This window comes from Tympanuchus pallidicinctus, unplaced genomic scaffold (genome assembly GCF_026119805.1).
Source record: "Tympanuchus pallidicinctus isolate F22 unplaced genomic scaffold, pur_lepc_1.0 scaffold32, whole genome shotgun sequence".
Lineage (NCBI taxonomy): Eukaryota > Metazoa > Chordata > Aves > Galliformes > Phasianidae > Tympanuchus > Tympanuchus pallidicinctus.
The window spans coordinates 3,392,045-3,412,891 of record NW_026294750.1 but is presented as its reverse complement, the minus strand read 5'-3'; the positions used below and the strand labels follow the sequence as shown (position 1 = coordinate 3,412,891).

The window sequence follows — 20,847 nt, the reverse complement described above, 5'->3', positions numbered from 1 at the left end:
AAAAAAAAAAAAAAAAGTCTGTCATAGTACAATTTAAAACTGTCTTTGCCATCACAACTAATTTGAGCCCCAAATGGAATTAAAATGAATTGGCATTTTCCCCATGGACAGTCATTAGATGTAATGACTTTAAGGTTCTGTGCTATGCAATCTGAGCAGTCTTCCATTTTACCAGAAGACTGTGAAAAGAAAGGTCAGGTTTCTTCAGACATTCAGATAACCATTATGAACCAAAACTAGCAGATAAGAGTTTGTTTTACAGAACTAAGAGGTGAAGGGTTCATAAGAGATAAATAGCTTATAACTTGGGGTCTTTTAACTGCAGTGGAACAGTAGATAATCCCCCTTAGGTAAAACATGGAAGCTTTGCTCCTGTCAATGTAAACATTTGGAGTGTTGCACGAAGCTAATACAGACACAGATCCTCTCAGCTTCTGAACACCTTCTAGCCTAAAGCCTCTACTTTCTCTTTCCTCTGACCGCACGGTAATTGGTGCCAATCTCAGTGATTGGGATAGAGTTATGTGTGGACTGAAGGCCACCGAGGACCATCAGTTCATGGGAAGAGAGCTGTTACTTTACTCAGTAAAGACTGTCGCAATCAATTCCTAGCAACGCAGATGCTACCCAAGCACACAGGATGCTTTTGTTTGATTGGTGTTGGCGTGGGATTGGCAAAAAATCCCTTTCAGTTCAGGGGAGTGGATTCTTTTTTTCCCATCGTATACTCGCACAACTCCGTAATAAAAGCTGCAGCAGGGAAACTAGCATCAATGGGGTGTGCTGGGGAGATGTCTCTGGCTGCTGCTCGAGATGGAACATCCCCAAGGTCTCACCTCTACGAGCAATCTTCTGGTTGCTGTTACCTGTCCCGCTCATGTTAGCCACAAAGAGCTGCATCTGAAGAAGCCATCTGCAGAGTTAGGGGTTCAGAATTCTCCCACAATTCAAAATTCCTTCCGCTCTTCCTTTTCAAGTAGAGTCATCCAACCCTTTATTTGGGTGCTCAGAGCTCGACTTGCAGAGCCTGTCCATGATCCCCTGCAGCATAGGCTGGACAATCCCCAAGAGAGGGCGCTGGGAGGAATCTCCATCCCAACAGGCTTCCATCAGCTGCCAGCATTCCTCATCAAACACAGGAAGGCGCTCTGGGCGAACTCCTGGGAAACAGAAAGGGACCCCAGTCACCATCACACAGGACAGCATCTCTGTGTCTGATGTCCATTACTTTGGTGCAGGTTGAAGCGACCACAGCGGACTGTTTAATGCTACTGATAAAGGTTTACATTGCAGCAAGGCTCCTGAGTCAGCCCTGGGAGCGTTGCTGGAGTACATCAGGAGCCCACAGCCTTCCAGAGGACGGCCAGGATTTCACTGCAGCCTCCTCTTCGTGATTATTTGGGAGCAAAATGAATACTCTCCCCATTCAAAAAGAAATGTGTCCTTCCCATCACCCCCCAAATACACTCTCAATGGTATTTTGGGGAGCAAGTTCTTGAGAAGCAGCAGTGAGTGCAGCCTTTTGACCAAACACAAATCTCACTCATCTGCATTAATCTTTTTCACATGAGAAGGGCAGAGATTATATGGACAGCAACTCAGGACACAAAGTAGTACAACATCCTGATCCTGTGATGCAGCACTAAGGGTGAAGCTACCACAAAATACAGTTCTGTGCTGTTTAGCACACATACAGAGGTATAAATGAGAGTAAGTTTAGATTTTGGGGAACAGCTGCCAATCTGTCACATAACATCCAGCCCTGTGACAGCTTTCCCAGCATGCTGCATATTCAACATGTGAACGTACAGATCACCAGGGCCTCCAGAAATTGCAAGAGATTAAGCATTCCTGAAGGGATCATGCAGTGGTTGGCTAATTCTGGCATCCAGCTTCCATCATAAATATTGTACACAGGGTTTACATGGTTTGTTAGTTAGCACAACCACCTTCTTGCCACAGTGTCACAGGTGGGAACTGAAAGCCTGCTCATTTCATCCCTGCTGATTTGTTAGATTTTCAGTAGAATATGCCCAAATTTAATTACAAATGTCAGTCTTTAAGCAGTCAGTGACAGAAACTTGCATTCTTACCTTCCAGTTACAAGAGGACAATTATTTCCTCCTCTCTCAAATCTTACACAAACACAAAGCATCACCCAGAGTTCAACATAAGCCATTCCTACCTCTCCTAACGTTGTTCCAAAGGTGATCTTTGCTTGCACATCTCTCAAAAGCCTCTGGCAACTTCACGTGTCCCGAACAAATGTACCAAAACAGAATGCCAAATGCATAAACATCCACTGAGTTATCATATTTTCCTGTGACAAAAATACATGTCATCAGCAGGGCAAACAAGTATTTCAGTGTTAGCAGCAAGAACCACCTGAATAATACTTCCCAAATTAAATGCAGCTTCACTTTCCAATGAGTGTTAACCATTTCAGTAAAGTTTCTGAATCACAGTTCTTTCATACAAGCAAAGATTTGAGATGCACAAAACCCAACACATACGATGCATTGTAAGCATGCGGTCCTCTGATTTTATTTGATTTTTTTTGAAGTTATTATTTTTCTCTTCATGAGAAAGTTGATGGATTAATTTAGCATAATGGCTTTCAAAATTCAAGCCAGAGTGAGACAGCAGTGGATTCAGTCAGCATGCATACCTGTGAAAAGTTCGGGAGCCATATGAATAGGTGTGCCTACAATACTGCCAGACATCATGGCTTCTGGTTTGCAGAACCCCAAGTCAGTGATTTTGGCTCGATTCTTTTTGTCAAGCTGTAGAGGAATTCACACACAGACAGCTGTGAATCACAGTTCTCAGTTTTATTACTGCTTTTTATTATTATGGTTTCGATTGGTGTTTGAAGGATCGAAGGTTTGTTCTTAAGGAGGCTTCCCTGATGGCTTGGCTGCTCATGAACACGACCTAGGTAAGCTCAGCAACAAAACACACCTTCACTTGTCCTCTACAGGGTGTGGTTTGGGTTTAATAAGGCTAAGCAATGGAAGTCCTACTGCTAGCTCATGCTCTGTACCTTCAGGTGAGCCTCCACCACTCCCTTCCCCCATCCTGACTGAAACAGAGTTGGGGAAGCCCTGCTGCAAGGCCAGATGTTGCTGATGACATCACAAGTTAAAAGACTCTGCATGAAATAAGCTGTGGCATTTTATAGCACGCTTCCCCTCCTGCTTAAAGGGAGTCCAAAAAGACTTTGAAATCAGTCAGACACAAAAGTTTTCCTTACCAAGACATTCTTAAGTTTGATATCCCGGTGCACAAGTCCCTGACTGTGAAGATAACGGATGCCTTCAACCACATCCAAGGCAATCTGTAATCGTGTTTCTAATTCTAGCCCAGCCTGCAGAATAAACACACAGACTTGGTTCCTACAAGAAGGAGTTATGCTTATTCTTATTCACCGAGAAAATACTGAAATTCAATTCTAACTCTTGCAAGATCATCCTCTTGAAAAAAGAAAAAGAAAAGAATTCCAGCAACAGAAACAGGAGCTACTGTTACTACTTTCCCAATGCAATACTTAGACCAGGCTGAGAACCAGTAGTCTTGTTTACCACCCCCTGAACGCCAGTAAGGATGTTTCTGTAGCCACATCACACTCTTATTAATGAATACATAAAAAGGCAAATACACAGACTGCTGTTACCTTCAGTCCTGTATAGAGGTCTCTGTGCAACCGTTCCATTATCAGTAGGACAGCAATGCTGGAGCCTCCTCCATAGCCATAATCTATCACAGAGCCATGGAGGTGCACGAGCCGCTCGTGTGACTGCAGAGACCTGGAGGAAGTTGAGCACAGAAAGGTGACCATTCTTCCATTCTTCCCTGCACCCCAGGCCAGACCTCACCTTCTAGAGGAAAAGTGACCAATAGCTGTGACTTCAGTACTACAGAAGTAAGATACAGTAGGACAGTTACCTCAGAAAGGACAGAGACTGGAAAAGAAGGTCTGATTCAACACCAGAAATCAGGGAAGGAAGAACTGCTTGTATCATACTCCATTAATTCTAATTAACTGAAAATCAGCAAGCACTTGAACAGTGCAGACACCAGGGAATCAGATTAAGACAGGAAAGAGCTTGCCTGCTCACCATTCTGTGCCTGTCACATTTTTGCATGGAGACTGAGAAGCTGTCTTGCATCTGCTAGAAACTGCAGCTTAGCATTTCAAGAGGTCAATGCGCTGAGTGCAAAGTAGAAAAATAGCAAACAAGATTCTGCCTATGCAAATAGTGGTCGTCTGTAGCAGTGAATTTAAGGACATCCATAAGGAATGAAGAAAAACACTTGTGAAATATACCTCATATAGTGAAACTCAAGTGCAAGGTCATTCCAGTGCTTCTCATCTGGAGGAACAACAGATTTCAGTGCACAGGGGAAGTGCCCTCCCCAGCTGTCACACAGATAGACCACGCCATACTGTCCTCGGCCCAGCTCACGGCCCAACTTTGGTTTGCCTGTAGGGCATAATATCCTTTTAATCAGAAATCAAAGCATGTTTACTCCTTCCTGCTACATACAAAGCATGCTCTCAGGCTGGTAGGCCAGAGCTTTTCGCAGGCTAGGAGCTGCGCAACTCGAGGTACTCAGCACATGTCAGATGGAGGCTCACTGAAGCACTGAAGTGCAAAGCAGAACGGTGCCTCCCACCCCTTTCTACCCACTGACTGCTTCAGAAGTAGGAAGGCACAGAACAGAACGCAGAACATGAAGCATTGCTCACCATGTAACAGCACATCCTGCAGGGACCTGCTCTCCAACGACAGTCGTGCCAGCCGAGGGGCGTGATCCTTCCTCACCTTCAGCCACAGGTCTTCTGTTTTCTCCAGCCTGCCAGAATGGCCATCTTCTAACTGCAAGAGATATCACCCATGCACTGTCATCCTGCCTGGTGTAAAGCCCTCAGAGTAACAAGGTCGAGGATCCTCCTTAAAGCATCTCTAAAAGTAGGATCTTGTACTTGGATGCTCACATCAGCTCTACCACCTTCACAACAGCAGCACTAACTGCACAGATTACTCTTTCAACAATTAAAAATCTTCTTGTTTTGTGCATTGCCACCCTTGGAAAGCTCTCCTTCACATCTCCTCATACTCACCTGCCGCAGGGAAGCTGCAAAAGCTTCATGGGAACTGTTCAGCCTGGTCCTGAACTGGCTGCAAATGCTCTTGGCTAACTTGGATGCACTGAGGCTCTCAATAGCATCCTGAGCAACTTTCCTCTTCCAGTCACTGGTGATGGCAGGTGGGCTGACCCACGTAATGCGTTGGATTATCTAGTAAAAAGAAAAAAAAAAACAGAAATAAGCAAAACAAATCTGGAGGCTTGTTACCACTCAGTCCACATTGCAACTATTTGGGGAAAACTCACATTCCTCTCAGTCACCCATAGAAGGAACTCAAGATAGAGAAGGCAGTACAGATCAGCGACAGCTATTGGAGCAGAGACTTGTGAAGCATGCATGAAGACAAAGCTAAAACAAAGACCCAAGGCAGTCTAGCCTGCTTAGATGGAGAACAGTGAACTGAACTGAATCAAGACTTTGCAAAGCACAAGAAAAAAAATAAAATCAAGGCAATTATCCAAAATACAAACAGTAAATGTTTCAAAATACTCTTCATTCCTTTGCTGTTTCAGAACAGAAGGAAACAATATTAAAGAGGCATTTGCTTTAAATTAAATATTAGCATTCCCAGGAATAAACTATACTCACAATGCAGAGAGAAAGCAATAGCTTTCCAAGGCAAATGCCCAGGGTCTAAATTTAGAGGGCAGCCAGACATATTCAAGTATTTTGCTCTGAAAAACACCTCACTACACAATAATGCCTACTAGAAGTAATAGAGATAAGCAAACCTGTTTGATCTGTTCCCACAGCATCCTGGTTACCGTTGAGCCAGAGTGGAATGTGACTTCAACATGATAGGCTGCATTCAGTATCTGGAAAGCAGGGGAAAGATGAACTTTGCAAGCTGTGCTCACGGTAAAATGGGAAAATAAAGGATGGAATTCACTTGATTCAAATCATTAATTTTTTATTAAGCTCCTAAGTGTTCCTGGACTGCAAGTTAATCACTTCATACAGATTTAGGAAGGGTAAGTGCTAGGCCTGCAAGTGACAATTTAAGAACCAAGTTTTAGCACCTCCCTTAATAACCCAGGCTCCACCGGGCGCCTCAAAGCTGTGCTCCCCCCAGCTCTCCATTTCCTCCCACCCTTGCAGTGTCAGAGTAAAAGAAACTAGAACATCCTAGTGTCCTATTTGCCAGCTGAGCCCCCGTACCTGCTTGAGATAATTGCTTGTGATGTGTACAGAAACATCCTTTGACTTCTCCAAACTCCTCGCAGGGTGGACTGAAACCTCCCAGGACTCCTCCAGGCTCTTCAGGCATCTCTCCAGAGTACCTACAAAGCTCTCCCGCAGATAGTCCACTGAACTAATTAACTTGTTGGCAACTGCTTGGTTTAACCGAGAAATAATCAGTTCCTGGATTTGTTTAATGCAACACTTGATGTCCTTGGAGCTCACAGGTTCCCCGTTCTCAGGAATTATGATATCTGCATGGAAGAAAAAGAGGCATCTTCTGTACTTGGCATAGCACCACTGCAACAAGGGCTACAGAGAGCTGCTGTGAATGCTCTGCAAAACAGCTACAGCACAACACCGCTCCGGGCAGCTTCTGCTCCAAAGGCACTTTTTTCCACTGTTCTGCTCCTACAGAGGTCCATCATTTGCTTCAGACCCAGATAAAGTAACCTGAAGCCAGCAGCATTTTAAGTGAGGCAAAGAAACAACAGAGAAGTGCAAGTCAGCAGACTCTGCAAGCAACAAGCACTGCTGGACATCAGATGTTAGGAAGTAATGGTGGTTACATGATGTTTTTTTCTCCTCTAACCTTGGAAAGGTTGATCAACTCTTAGTGTTTTCAAACAAATACAGAGCAATCACACACAGTGCACTGCAACCAGGCCAAAGAGTGTTACGTTACTATGAGGAGTGGAGGATTTGTCTCTGGATTTTGGCCAACAGCCCAGACTAAAAACCAATCCGTGATCAGCAGATGGCATCAGCTCCTCAAAGTAACACCATCCTCCTTCTAAGATAGCACTGCAAATACTGAGAGCCAGCAAGATGCTTCACTCCTAATAGAACACCATTGTTGGTTATCTGTGGATACAAACGAGGAAGCCAGTGCTTTCTTGTGCTGTGCTTCAACTCTGTGTAAGTGGGTATCTCTTCTAATGGGACAAACTGAATACCAGAGATGATTTTTGCCTGTCTGTGGAGTAATAGCATCATTAAACGGAGAGAATTAACAACTGTACATTTAGCACATGCCTTTTTTTCCCCCCCCGAATGCAAATAACCTCATGCTGCAGTCAGAACAAGCTCTTTGAGGAGGACATTTTCACACCAAGCAAACATTACAACAAACAGGGAGGATCTTATCCATTTCCCACCTCCAGAAGCACAAACATCCACATCCTAACCCGCAGCATAAACAATTCTTCATTTCTCCTCTTCCTCCCGGGACACAACATTCCAGTTTGAAATTCAGAGAAAATAAATCAAAGTTATCTGGAGTTTTGGCCTCTCACATCTCATCAGATCACTCCAATTCTACGTCAATAGCCCAGAGTTGTTTTTGACTTGGAGTACAAATCTCTTTCCTTATCAGCCCAGTGAACTGCTTTTCCTTTGAAGAGAAATGATATATTAAGCCCCTGCTTCGTAAGCAGAAGAGAAAAAAGCTGCAGAGCATCAGTGCACAAATTGTCCCTTTGAAATCTATGACAAGCCCTGTATACCTGGAGACAAGATGTGGTTAGCACCTCAGCCCTCACACAGCTTACACAGATCTGTGTTCCCCCAGCTTGTTTTCCTTTTCTTGGACACTCTGGTACTGTAAGATGCAGTGAGGATTCCCACATTTCCCAAAAGCACGCACCAAAGGCCAAGTGCAGCCTCAAGAGAACAGTGCATTAAAGTTTTTGAAGGAAAACCTTAGCTATCTGAAAGGGTTTCATTTTAGGAGGGTCTACACTCCAAAGTGTAATGCAGATCTCTCAAAGAAATCAAGCAAAAATGACAAAAAAACCCCATCAAGTCTACACTGTTAAAATTCAGCTTTTTATCTTAGGACAGACCTATTCCCAAGTCCCAACACACCTTCTGAAGTGAAGCTGAGACATTTTCTTCTTCTGCACAAGAGGGAATTAAAACAGATTAAAATATCCTGCCCAGCAAGCTAGAATGGAAAAAAGTGCCTGGTTCATAAGAAATATGAAACTTCATATTTTCAAGCCTCAGATTTAAGAGCAGCGCTTTCTACTACAGAAACAAATCCTTTGTGTACTAGGTCTGAATTGGCTTGCAGTCTAGACTCCTATCAGTTATCCCATAGGAAACATCAACTGTTACTCCGTCGCTCTGATTAACATCCCCAAGCACTTTGCTCCAATCGCTCTCCCGCCAGCAGTTTACCTTTGAATTCCATATTAGCAGCATCTTCCAAGAGCTCTTCTTTCATGCTGCTAAGAGTCTCCACGATCATGTCCTTCATCTCCTCCTGTTTTCGGTTGGCAATGTTCATCAGGGACTCGTAGAGCTCGTTCTCCTTCCTGCGGGTGTACTCCAGCCTCTTGGGGGTGATCTGCAGGTCCCGCTGCATGTCGAAAGCCTGGTTGATGAAGATGTTGAGGCAACGGCAGTGAACCTCGTTTAAACTGGTGGCTGCTTCCACGAGATGCCTCTGCAGCACCTGCCTGGAAAAAGTGCTTAGGAGACGGAGCTTCTCCAGCTGCTCCACCAGCATGCTTTGGGCATCAGCATCAGGGCCGGGCGCCCCGCAGCTGCAGTGGTTGGTGCTCAGGTACTCCAAGTCCATCAGCTGGCAGTAAAGTGAGGACTTTTCGTTATCAGTTTTTTTAGGAGAGATCAGCTCAACTCCTGACTCTGGCACCTTGAAGAAGAAAATGGGCAAAGAGAATTTCTCTTTGATTTCACGCAGTTCATTCTCATCTGATGAAGAAAGTTCAGCCTCGCTGATGGCAAAGATGACAACAAGCAAGACCTGGTTCATGTACTCTCCCAGGGTGGCTTCAGCAGACTGGAATCCACGACACGGCGCTACCACAACATCCACCTCCTGACAAGTAAGAAGGTTAAAAAAGATAGTTGAGTGCAGGTCCTTTTTAGCAGCAATGAGGCAAGAATGCACTGTAATTCATTCACAAAGTGCAAAACAGAAAGATCTGCACCCTTTAGAACGCTTACTTCAAACCCACCTGTAAAACCAATGAGTGCACAGCAGCTTGGATGCAGTCTGGAATCAATCAGTGCCCACTGACTCCAGAACTCTCACTGTGTACCTGCACTGTTTTCCTGCATTTTAGCCTGATCCAGAACAAAACTTACAACAAGTTTCCCACAGAACCACTATCACAGAACAGCAGTTACTCCCTAGAGTATGCCTTTCCCATTTTGCAACAACCTCCCCCCCATGAATACATTCTCAGCCTCCCACTGATGTCTACAGGATCTGCAGCTCTTCCAGGAGATATTTGTGCTGTCAGTTTTCAACATAGCTTCCAGCAGCAAGAAGCATTACACTGCCCACAGCTGCCAGGAGTAGGGCAGCACAACAACCTATGGCAAAGAGTTTGCAGCCAAAGGATGGGGAGGAGGAACAGATGGCTGTGATAAGTTTGCTTATAACATCCTCCAAATCTATCCAATACCTAAGAGATTTTATTTATTTCCTTGCTGCCTAGAGTTCTGGTGTTTTTCTTACTAATTTCACTAGAAAAGGTTCAAAGGAGGAACACATACACCTGCAAGCATATGAGAACAGCATTAGAATTGTGTGTGTGTGACCTGACTTCACAAGGAAAGAAATGTGGAGGGCTTTGAACTGAAGACAAACTGCAGTGCCATCTTCCCAGCTCACAACAACGGGCTCTAATTAAGAATTCCTCCATCGTTTTTTCTCCATCAGAGTTACCAAAATGAACGACCTGACCACATCTACCCCTTAGTCCCAGTGATAACAGGAAGTCATTATGGTGATGGGGCTCTGGGCTGCTCACACCTGCCCAGCACAGGGCTGGAGCAGAGCGGGATGATGCTCCCCAGGACGTGACTCAGCCAGCCACAAACAAAGGAGGAAGCCAGTGCTGTCTCTAGGAGACAGGCAGAAAACCAACACAGTGCAGAGCAACTGGGCCTTCTGTTTCCATAGAGGCATCGCAGGCTTTTCCAAGCATCGTTAGCAACATTTTTCTGTTATTATTATTAAATGAATGCCTTACTTAGTGCCCATGCAGCCTCGTACTACTGGGGATCAAGTCTTCCACATGGGACAACCTGTGACTCACACTGGATTCCTGCAATTCCCCAGCAGGTTCTCATAAGGTCACATTCGTGAGCACTTCTGACAGAGCTGTAGGCATGAGATTGCTGTCAAGTAACTCCATCCACGTTTCTCTTAACCAAAAGGCCCTTTTTCAACATCAGCTTCCTACTCAGCACTCAGTGTACAGCATAGTTGCAGCTATTCCTCTCCACGTAATGTATAATTCAACAGGTACAGATGTCAACAGCAATGCAAAAAGGCACCTTCAGAGAAACATCACATAGACAGCCTGTGTGTTCATCTACAGCTCAGACCTGCAATGCCAGGATGGCCACCACCTCCTATATCCCTAAAATAAAAACAAAAACCAGTCAGATTCTCAGCCCAGCTCCTACACCGAGCAGATGATGAGGGAAGGCCACCATGCTGTGCCCACCTGAATGCTGTGCCTTCCAAGGAGAGTCAGGGAATCACTGCAGTCTGACAGATACCACAATACATGAGAGGTGATTCAGCCTCTTTATTAACCTGAGGTGCTCATATACCCTTAGACTCTATTTTGAATTCATTTTTGGGGTTTTTTTGCTGGTGGTTTTCTTTTAAACCTTTGCTGGAAGAGCCAGCTCAAGAAAACCTGCAAGAAAAACGCATGCAACAAGTCTGAGCAGCAGTGTTCTTCCCCTGTAAAAGATGCATGGCTAAGCCAGCAAAACTAGAAACAAAGAACAGATCCCACAAGAGGAAAGAATAATTTCTTCCTGCTGATGTATTCAGGATCTGCTGCCCTCAGTTATTCCAGTGGAAATGGACAGAGGAAGATGAGCACTTCAGCACACCCCAAAGTAATCCAAGACTGTGAGGAAGGAACTCAGCCAACACAGAAGCCTTTCGTGTTCCTGTATTAGTGCCACAGCCCAAAATGCTCTCAAGGAGGAGATCAGGGCACATTCTTCCAAATTTTAAGCAGGTTGTGCTCTAAAATTACAGCCCCATAGCTATGAAACCACATTCTTTCCTACTTTAACAGCTACCAATTAGTGTGACCTGAATCATCGCTACAGTACCTTAAGAAATGCAACAAAAACTCAAATTCAGTTCTTCTGCTGCATCCTGTATATTTTTTTTTAGTTTTATTTATTTTCCAGCTTTGTCAGAGCAGCTGAAATGTCTTCTCCCCCTTCGAGCCCTGGCTAAAGCCTCCCAGCCTGAGACTGAAAGTAGAACGGAGCACAAAGCAAAACGAAGGCAGAAAAAGGAAGCTTTCAGCTTGGCTGCCTTCCTCTCATTCAGCCACAGCACCCAGATGAAAACCAATACTTCAGAGAAGTCTGTTTGGGCTTCTAGGCACAACTGATAAGATTTAGGGACACAGCCAACTGTTTACTTCCACAGTAAATCTAATAATCTGTCTGGCCTGATGGATTATTCCCCATGACCTAAATGCATTCCTGAACACAGTGATCCCCAAGGAACGGAGCACCTTCCCCATGCTTTCCTTCCCTGCTGGCTCACAGAAAAAACCACGTTCACAAACCTATTTGCACCAAAGACAACCCAAGGAAATGAAGTTCTCAGTTCTCTCCTCCTCAGCCCTTTTTTGTTGATGAAGACATCCTTCAGTAATAACAGAAGGGCATCTGGGCATCAAGATGTTATAAAGCAGAATAAACCAAAGGTGCTACATTCACAACACAGCAGCATACATTCATATTCAATTTGTCATAAAATACAAAATGTGTGTGTGTACATATATCTATGGACACTCAACTTGCATATAACGTATCCTTTCCTCACCATAGCAGTGGTTAATGAGATTTCATTTAACAAGCATCTGCACCGTGATTCAGCACTAAGTGGATGCACAACACAGCAGCATGTAATCTAGGTGCCCAAGCCAGCCTGTGCAATTAAGTCTTTTCAGAAGAGATGTTGAGGCTGCACAGATCCTGTGGTATTTTACAACATTCCCCCAGATCCTGGTGATATTTTCCTGGTAGATAAGTGCCCCCATTATGTAGAATGAATGAGATTTCAAATGCCAAAATCAAACGCAGCACACAAACAACGTCCTCATCTCCTGAAACAGCACGAGCCCACAGCAAAAGGTCTGCAAGCTTCTTTAAACACCACCAAGTTCTCTTCACATCCAAATGCTGAGAATGTAAGGCTGTCATTAAGCACACAAGCATTCTGCTGCTGAAAGGAAAAAATGCCAACAGATGATAAACCAGGAATCCTAGACAGCAGGTGGGGTAAAATTCAGACTGAATTCCCTCCTTCTTGCCCAAAAGGTGGCAAGATCCTCCAAATTCCAGTTTCTGTGCAAAGCTAAAACCCTTAAGATCCGTACTGAATATCATGGTATTGTCAAGCATGCCAATGTTATTAGGCCACTGGTCTTATTTCACAGCTAATAAAAAGCAGAAGTGCTTTCAGAGTACTTCTGCAGACACAGTTTTGGATAATATCCAAAAAGCCTCATCCATTACTACTGCAGACATCAAATCCACTCATTACAGAAGCAGTGGCCCCGACCAGCTGCTCTTGTGCTGGTTGTTGGCTTTGTTTTTTATCTCAGTTGTCTTAGTGCAGGCTAGACAGACCTGGAAAATACACATTAGCTAGAGGGGTGAAAAAGGCAAGTTCCTCTCTCTGGAACACCAGACCCCATTAAGTTAATAGGGAACTATCACAGCCCAACTCACTGCTCAAACACCTACCTCCTCCCACCAGCCTTAAAAAATATTTTTGTTCTTGTTTTCAGCCCCTCAAACTTATGTAAGGAATCCTTTGAGTCAGTCTTGAGGCTAGCTGTGATTCACCCTCCCTCTCCTGCTGTTGGAAAAGGGTTTTATTTCACCAACCCTTTTCAAATTAATCTGAGTAGCTGTTTTCATCTAAGTGTCCTAAATATAACCAAAGCCAGACAGAGGGATCTTTGTCACTCACATGAGAAACGTAAATGCACAGAGGTTTGTAAACTGCAGCACGGCTAAACTGACACATAAAAACATACACAAGCAAAACAAATGTAAAGCTAAGTACTCTGTATGCAACAGCAAAGCAGGATTCCACATGCAGACCCAGAACAGGCATTTACTTTGCAGCAGCTGATCCGGTGCTCTTCAGGAAGGTGCTGATGCCTCATGTTCCATCTACAAACACCACTTCTGTTCTTTCAGTGGGTATGGGAGGCCACAAACATCCCACAACACAGCACTGCCTTGTTGGCATCACTAAGGGTAGGCTTCACAGTAGTCTGGGTTTATGAAACATCTCAGCCTGAGGAAAACAGACTGAATCTCCACTTCGTGCCCAGCTGAAATGATGCCTTAATTCAGATGCCCCAGAAAAAAGTTACCTTGATTGATCACTGTTCAACAACAAAGTTATACTCTTACTTGCACGAACACAGATCAGATTCTTTGCACTTCAGCACTTTACATTTAAGAATAAATAACCTACTGTGGATGTTTGATAGCCAAAGCAATGCTCCATGTATATTGCACTGCAATAAAAACAGCTCAGTGTAAGATTTGCTATTCAAAGAAAGCTTATGGAAGCCATAAAAAGGCTTCAACTCTCACCTTTGAAGTTTTTTGCTGAGCACCAAACCACACACACCCAGGACAGGAACATGTCTTACGGCTAAGTGAAACACTGGGGAAAGGGACAAGGGGAGGTACAAGCAATGACAGACACAGCACTGCAAACAGAGCCCCACCTCCTCGTTTCTAACACCTCCAGCTCCCACTGACATCACTGACTTCCACTATCACAGAGTTTTACTGCATCTTATGTTCAGGAAGGCCAGCTGTGTGCAGACACACGGTTACCTTTAGCAGCGAGTACGGCAGCACGACCTCCAGCTCTGCTATGCGGTGAGCAGGATCTTCACTGTCCCCACGGATCTCTAAGTCCTCCTCAGGGATGGTGTCCCAGTGTCCTCGGTGGGCTGCCATCATGTGGACCAGTTCATATTGCTCAGGAAGTGCTAGACTAACCCGTGTTTGTGTCCCATGTGTGAAACGGATCCGCCGCCGCTTACAGTTCTCCTCACTGCTGATTTTGGTGGTAGGCAGCAGCTTCTCACCCAGCAGTATGTTGAGTAACTGGCATTTGGCATTACAGTTCTGGCCAAGAATGAGGAGGCAAGGGTGCCAGCTCACGGTCTGCTGGAGGTGTTCTTCCTCATGGCGAGGGAAGGAAATGAAGTTCTGCCCTGAAATTGAGTACAAACTGAGTCAGAACAGGTCGACTGAACAGTAAGTCTCATAACTCTAAGGCAGCTGAACACCAACATTCAGACATCATTGCTCCACAGCCAGCTAAGAAACCCACAGAGCACCAAGCATTTGCTTTCATGTCCTGGAGCAATTTCACGTCCATCAGCAACGTGGCACTTTCACTGTGTCGGTACAGAGGTCCACAGCAAGTCATGAAACAGGTTTGCTCTGCTCTCCCCAGCTATTGCCCTAGGAGGAGTTTACACAGCTCTCTGGAACAGGGTGGTGGCAGATGGATGGTAGATCCTAAAAGCTAAGAGGAAACAGCTGTCAAGGCTGAAACAACCAAAGGCCTTAACATCATCTGCAGCACGGAACACTGCAGCCTCAAACACATTAAGCAACAGATTTGTTCCTCTGACTGCACCTAACAATACATATCTTTCCTTTCCATCCAAAAGGAGTCATCTATATAGCTGAACTAAATCAGCTTGCCAGATATTCTTACCAATTTCACAAACAATGTTTTTTGCTGTAAAAGGAAACTGCTGAACATCTTCTGCAGAGCAGCCAGAACTCCCTGGAATTGCTCTCCTTCCCCATCTGCCATTGGAAGCATCCCTACAACAGCCCACTAACCAAGCTGTTTGATTTCTTAGCTGTGATGGTGCAACTCCTCCTGTTTGCCTTTTACTACATTAATGCTGGGGAAAACAGTCTCCCTATTGAATTCAGCTTCTGAATTCTTTCAGAAGTACTAAACACAGCTTTTCTCATGCTCAATCATCTAAGCTGAAGTGTAAGCAGCTTTGTGTTACCTTACACATAGCAACAGAACAATTCCGGTCGTACCAAATAATGGATACAAACAAATTCCCCATTTGCTGCCCTTCAGTCTCACGAGTCCCCATCAGCTGATGCTCCACCCAGCCAAAGAGCAGGCCTCATTTTTCCAGACCTGAAGGCAGACAGCACCCAAAAATGAAACAACTAATTTAGTCCTAAACACAACGGCCGAATTTCAGAGCTACCAACAAGGATGACGGCCCTGAGGTTGGACAAAGCAACAAGAAGAGCATGAAGTTGGGCTCAGATGGCAAAACACAGAAGCACCAGTGGGGATTTTGTAGGGGAAGGTCCTGTTTCACCAGGGCTATTAAAAGAACTGCAGTGAGTCATGTTCCGGCACCCAACATTGTTTTCTTGGGGCTGGAGATGCTGAAACAAGAGGCTTTGATATACCAAGATACTTCCTCAATACGGCTAACCAAATAAAGCCTACAAAAGGTTATGGAGGCATCTCTGGTTGAAGTCTGACTCGAAGCAGCTCTGATAAACAAGCCTTTTGATAGACACAACCAGAGCAGAGCGACCACATCAAGTGACCAGAGGGCACAATCAAGCAGTGCATCAAAGAAAAGACAGAGAAAACCCACATGTAGCACATTTATGCCTTCATCTACAGGATAAGGATTCCTTTGATCCGGTTACATCTACTGAAATTTCAGCCAGGATTCAAGTTCGCTCTTCAGATACCACGAAAACACAATCAGGAGTTGGATTGGCCACGAAATCTTCCTTACATTGGTTTGTAGAAAAACAGGCAGATTTCACCCACTCCTTGCACTGGGCAGCCTCTGCATTTACATGCACTTAATGCCAATTAGATGATTGAAATCCATCATTCCAGCTGAAATTACTGCAGCACAGAATGGATAAATACCACATCATTCTTCACATACACAACCTCCCTGTGTTCTTCATCAAGTAAATTTGCTATAGTCAGAACCAGCAACAAATGTGTGATATTTAACATCATGTCACCCTCAGAGATTTTAAGATCTCAAATTTGGAGCAAGCTGCAGTCATGGAGCAATTGTCTGTGATTCTGTATTGCACAGAACTTACTGCTATTTCTGCTTATGAAATCAAGACATAAAGAGATTCATAGTGCACCTAGGAGGCCGTGGCACTGACATAGGGAAAAAACAACCTCCCGAGCTGCTGACCTAACAAAAAAACAGATTTAGGATGCCCTGAGGAGATGCAGCCATGCTCCCATCTCTGTGTGAGCATCTCCTGGCCGTGACAGAAACTGTGTCATTTGGAGACATGTGATAAGCACTTCAAAAATAAGGCTGCAGGGGAGTCCCTAAGCGCGTGCATCCCATTCAGAACCCGCGATGAAAGGCGGCCTGTCCACAAACAAGGAGATCTCTCACCAGGAATCAGCACAGAATCCAGACCAACTCTTGGCAAAACAAGCTTAAGTTGTATTTACCAAACCTGCAGAACCCCTCAGCGCTTCTCCATCTCCTCCTGTATCTCCAGACTCGTTTGTGGTGTTCCTGATGCCACATTCGTGCTCCTTGCAGACACTGACACCTTCCCAATTCCTTCAGTTCCATGGCAGCCCATGCGTTGCAGAATGCTTGGACCATGACAAGATTTACAATTAACACGCTCCTTTACACGAGCCACCACACATCCATCAGCAGTGCTGTTAATTCCAGGCCAAACACAGCTAATGACCACGCCAGCAAACACTCCTCACAGCGTTAACATCTTGGTCTGCAGCAGCGAGCTTCACCTTCTGCTCAACTCAAAGCACGTTGGCCAGAGCTTCCCTGACCTATTCAAGGAGTTTCTTCTCAAACAGCCTCCCTACCACCTCTCCACACGTTATCTGGTCTTAAAGCTCACCTTATGTTTACATGTCCACCAGCACAATACAAGCCCTAACCTGAGGATCACAGCAGCATGGGGAGAAGTCACATTTTAACCAGCCTATATACTCTCAAGTCAATACAGCATCAGATAAAAACTCTCCTAAAAACCTTTGGTTAACACGTTCACCCCCTCCAAAACACATTTATGCATGGAGTCTTTAGGCCACCAAGCCCAGGGTTTTTCCCTGACAAGCACACATCAAGATGATACCAGTGCTGCCAACCAGAATGCTGGGGTGCTGTGGTTATCTGTACAAAAGGTGCAGTTCAGGTTGCTTTCTGAAATGAATACACACAGAACAAACTCAGATCTTGGGTTAAAGAGGTGGTGTTACTTTGAGCACAGAATGAAGAAAAAGGCAGGCAGTACAGAGGCAGGGTTGCTGTTTCTTAACCTGCACCACTATGATCCACTTCTGACAAACACTGCTGTCATCCTTCTGGAGCAGAAGCAGGTGGGACATGTTGCCCCTCTCATTGCTCAGCCCTGGCTGCCCAGCTCAGCTGCAGGTAGAGCCCAGCCTGGAAGTTCCCTGGGGCTGCCTTCACACAGCACTGCCCAGCCTGTGCTTTAGCTTGCTGATTTCTGTTGATTCAAAGGGCACTTACCTTCCTCCACTCTTACACCAGTTTCACGTGTGTCTCAAAAGCAAACCCTCACACATTTGTTTTGTTTCCAAGACATCTCAGTTTACTTTCTCTGTTTATTTTCCTCCTTCAGCTGTAGGCAACAAGCGTCCTGTCCATTTCACTTCCTATTTCCTACCTATTTCACGCTCCAACATTTTGCACAGCTCTGCAAAAAGACTTTAGAACTGTTTAGTCAACACTACTTTCACTTTGAAACCACTTGCAGGGCAAATTCTAGGAAAAATGATTCTAAAGTCTGTGCAAACTGAGTCCTGCAAACCCTCTGACACTTAAAATAATCTCCCCGTGTTAGAAAGGGAAAAACACTCAGAGAAAGTAAGCATCACATTTCAGAGTACTAGAAGCACACAACTTAACTAGAACTTCCAAGAAAAAAACTCCTTTCAGAGCTCACTACTCATGCACAAAGGCAATAAGCACTATCAGTGCCCCAGGTTTCAAAGGGTTGTAAATGTTACACAGCCTCTGTAATCCGAAATGCTGAACCCACAGCCTATACTGCCATTACTGTTTGCATGAGCAAGTTCCAAAGCAGTCTGTGTTTCTTGCAGTCCTGATACTTGAAGGCCAACTGGCAACACATGGCGTAGCAAAGTCAAACCAGGTCAAGGTTAGTGCTGGAAAACCAGATTTTAAGCACTCTGTAGCAGAAACAGGCAGGACACCTGCTGAAACCTGTATCCCATGTCAGGAATATTCAATTAATAGTGCACACACATCTTCCAAGCTCTACGAGCAGACTTTTAATATGCAATTGATATCGGGCTGGCATCATTTTACAAGAAGCAACCAAACAAGAACGACTCCTGTCGAATGCTCCACTCTAAGAGCACTGAGACCAACAGAAAGAGCAAAACAAGCTAGATCCTCCTTCCTTAAAGTCACTGAAAGATATATAAACAAACACACGTCGGATGAATTTTGAGCAAGCCAGGCACTTCTAGCCTACAAGTTCATATGTAACACTTTCTTTTTGGACACAGATCAACAGAAGAGCTCAACAACACTTTCAAATAAGAACGGTAAGCATAAGACAAGCACGGACAAGTAGCCAACAGAGATGACTCATGAACTATTTGGAAATGCATAAAGAAGATCTTTATAGATATATAATGTCACGCTGACCTCTTCTCACAAGACAGTCTTATGGAATACAAAGTTCTGCACAAGACAGGAGGTCTCCAAACTTCACAAATGTTTGCCAACGCTAACAGATGAAGTGCAAGCAGATGAATGGCAATGCATGTAGGGCACTCTGAAAGCCACCAGCTCAGTGTGCTTCACTTTGCAGGCCCCCACCCCACAGCTTCCAACCCCTCGCAGGCTCCAGCTCACCTTCCAGCCCTCACTCACACCTGACCCGCCCACAAGCCTTCTCAAGCCATGGGATTATAAAGGTTGGAAAAAGCCTCTAAGATCATCAAACCCTCCTCCAACCCATCCCTGCAGATCCATATCCCTCAATGCTACAACTCCACAGTTCTGCACCGTTCCAGGCTTCCACTTCCCCAGGCAGCCTATGCCAATGCCTGACGACTCTTTTAGAGCAAAAATTTCTGTCAATATCCAAGAGAGCCTCCCCTGGCAAAACATAAGGCCACCACCTCTTGTGCGATCGCTGCAAGAAGAGGCCAATCCCCACCTCGCTCCAACCTCATCTCAGGGAATTATAGAAACCAATACAGTCACCCAAACCACCCTCCTCATGAGCCCAGATCTCCATACACACACACACACACACACACACACACACAGCCCCTTTAACCCTGCAATAACACAACACCATAACAGCAAACCACAATCTACCTCCCCAGCCAGCTCCTCACCATCCACATCCCACCCCCAAGGACCCAACACTCCCCCCCAGACCTCCCCAGTCCACTCCAACCAACCCTCCTTGAACCCCCCTCCCCTCCAGACCCCCTATTCCCCCCTCATTCCCCATTCTGCCCCCTCCCCCAGCCCCACAGCCCCCACTCTGCCCCTCCCTCCCTCCAACAGACCCCACTCTGAGGCCTGCCCCCCTCACCTCCATCCCTCGTTCCGCCGGCCCCGCTCGTGGATCCCTCTCCGATCTCCACCCCCGAAACGAAAAGATTCCCTTGGGAATATTTAACGTCGCGGAAGAACTTCTTGGTCTCTCTCAGGTTATGCTGCAGCCTCGCCAGGTGCCGGTTGTAATGACCGAAGGAACGGCACAGCTCTCGGATCAGCCCCCCGGACCCACCCCGCCACGAAGGGGCTCCTTCGCCCTCCATCTCCTCCGGGTCCGTCCCGCTTTCCCCTCCCCACCGCGGGGGACGCTCCGGCCCCGCCAGGCTGCGGCCTGTCCTCCCCTCCCGGAGGGAACTGCGCTCCCCACAGCGGCCGTGCCTCCTTCTTCTCTTCTCCCACCCCCCCCACCCTCCCGCCTCCCCTACCCCCCACCGCCACCGCCGCCGCTTTCCTCCTCCGGGGCAGCGCCTCAGCGAACCGGCGCCGCGCTCGCCGCGGAACCTTTATCGGAGCGCCGCGGGGCAAACGGGGAGGAGAGCAACGGACGCTGCGCGCGGGGCATGCCGGGAGCTGTAGTTCGCCCCCGCGCGCGGGGTGCTCTGGGAAATGAAGTCCCGCGAGGAGGAGGCGGCGGCAACGCCACCCCGAGCCGCGTTAACTCAGCACCGCGCTCCGCGACAGCTCCGCGGCGCGTCCGCCAATCATCGCCTCCGGTTCCTCCCTTCGCCTTCTGCCATTGGTCCGTTCGGCCGCCACTCAAGCGCTGATCGGCGGCGGTGACGGCGGCGATGCCGGCGGGTGCGGAGCCGCCGCGGCGCGGTGCCGCCGCCCGGCCCGGTCACGGCGGGGCAGGAGCGGGCGGGG

At 46.1% G+C, this 20,847-nt stretch overlaps 1 protein-coding gene across 1 annotated transcript; it reads right to left on the bottom strand.

Annotated features, from left to right (window-relative positions):
• On the bottom strand, positions 1 to 20,358 carry DSTYK (dual serine/threonine and tyrosine protein kinase). Its single transcript, XM_052698527.1, has 13 exons — positions 20,018 to 20,358; positions 14,219 to 14,604; positions 8,513 to 9,176; positions 6,311 to 6,585; positions 5,884 to 5,967; positions 5,126 to 5,302; positions 4,751 to 4,880; positions 4,328 to 4,484; positions 3,674 to 3,806; positions 3,254 to 3,367; positions 2,669 to 2,783; positions 2,186 to 2,320; positions 1 to 1,160 (listed from the first exon to the last, which is right to left on the bottom strand). The coding sequence occupies exons 1-13, from the start codon at positions 20,244 to 20,246 to the stop codon at positions 973 to 975; spliced, it is 2,787 nt and encodes a 928-aa protein (XP_052554487.1). The 5' UTR covers positions 20,247 to 20,358; the 3' UTR covers positions 1 to 972.
• Positions 20,359 to 20,847: the final 489 nt, after the last annotated feature.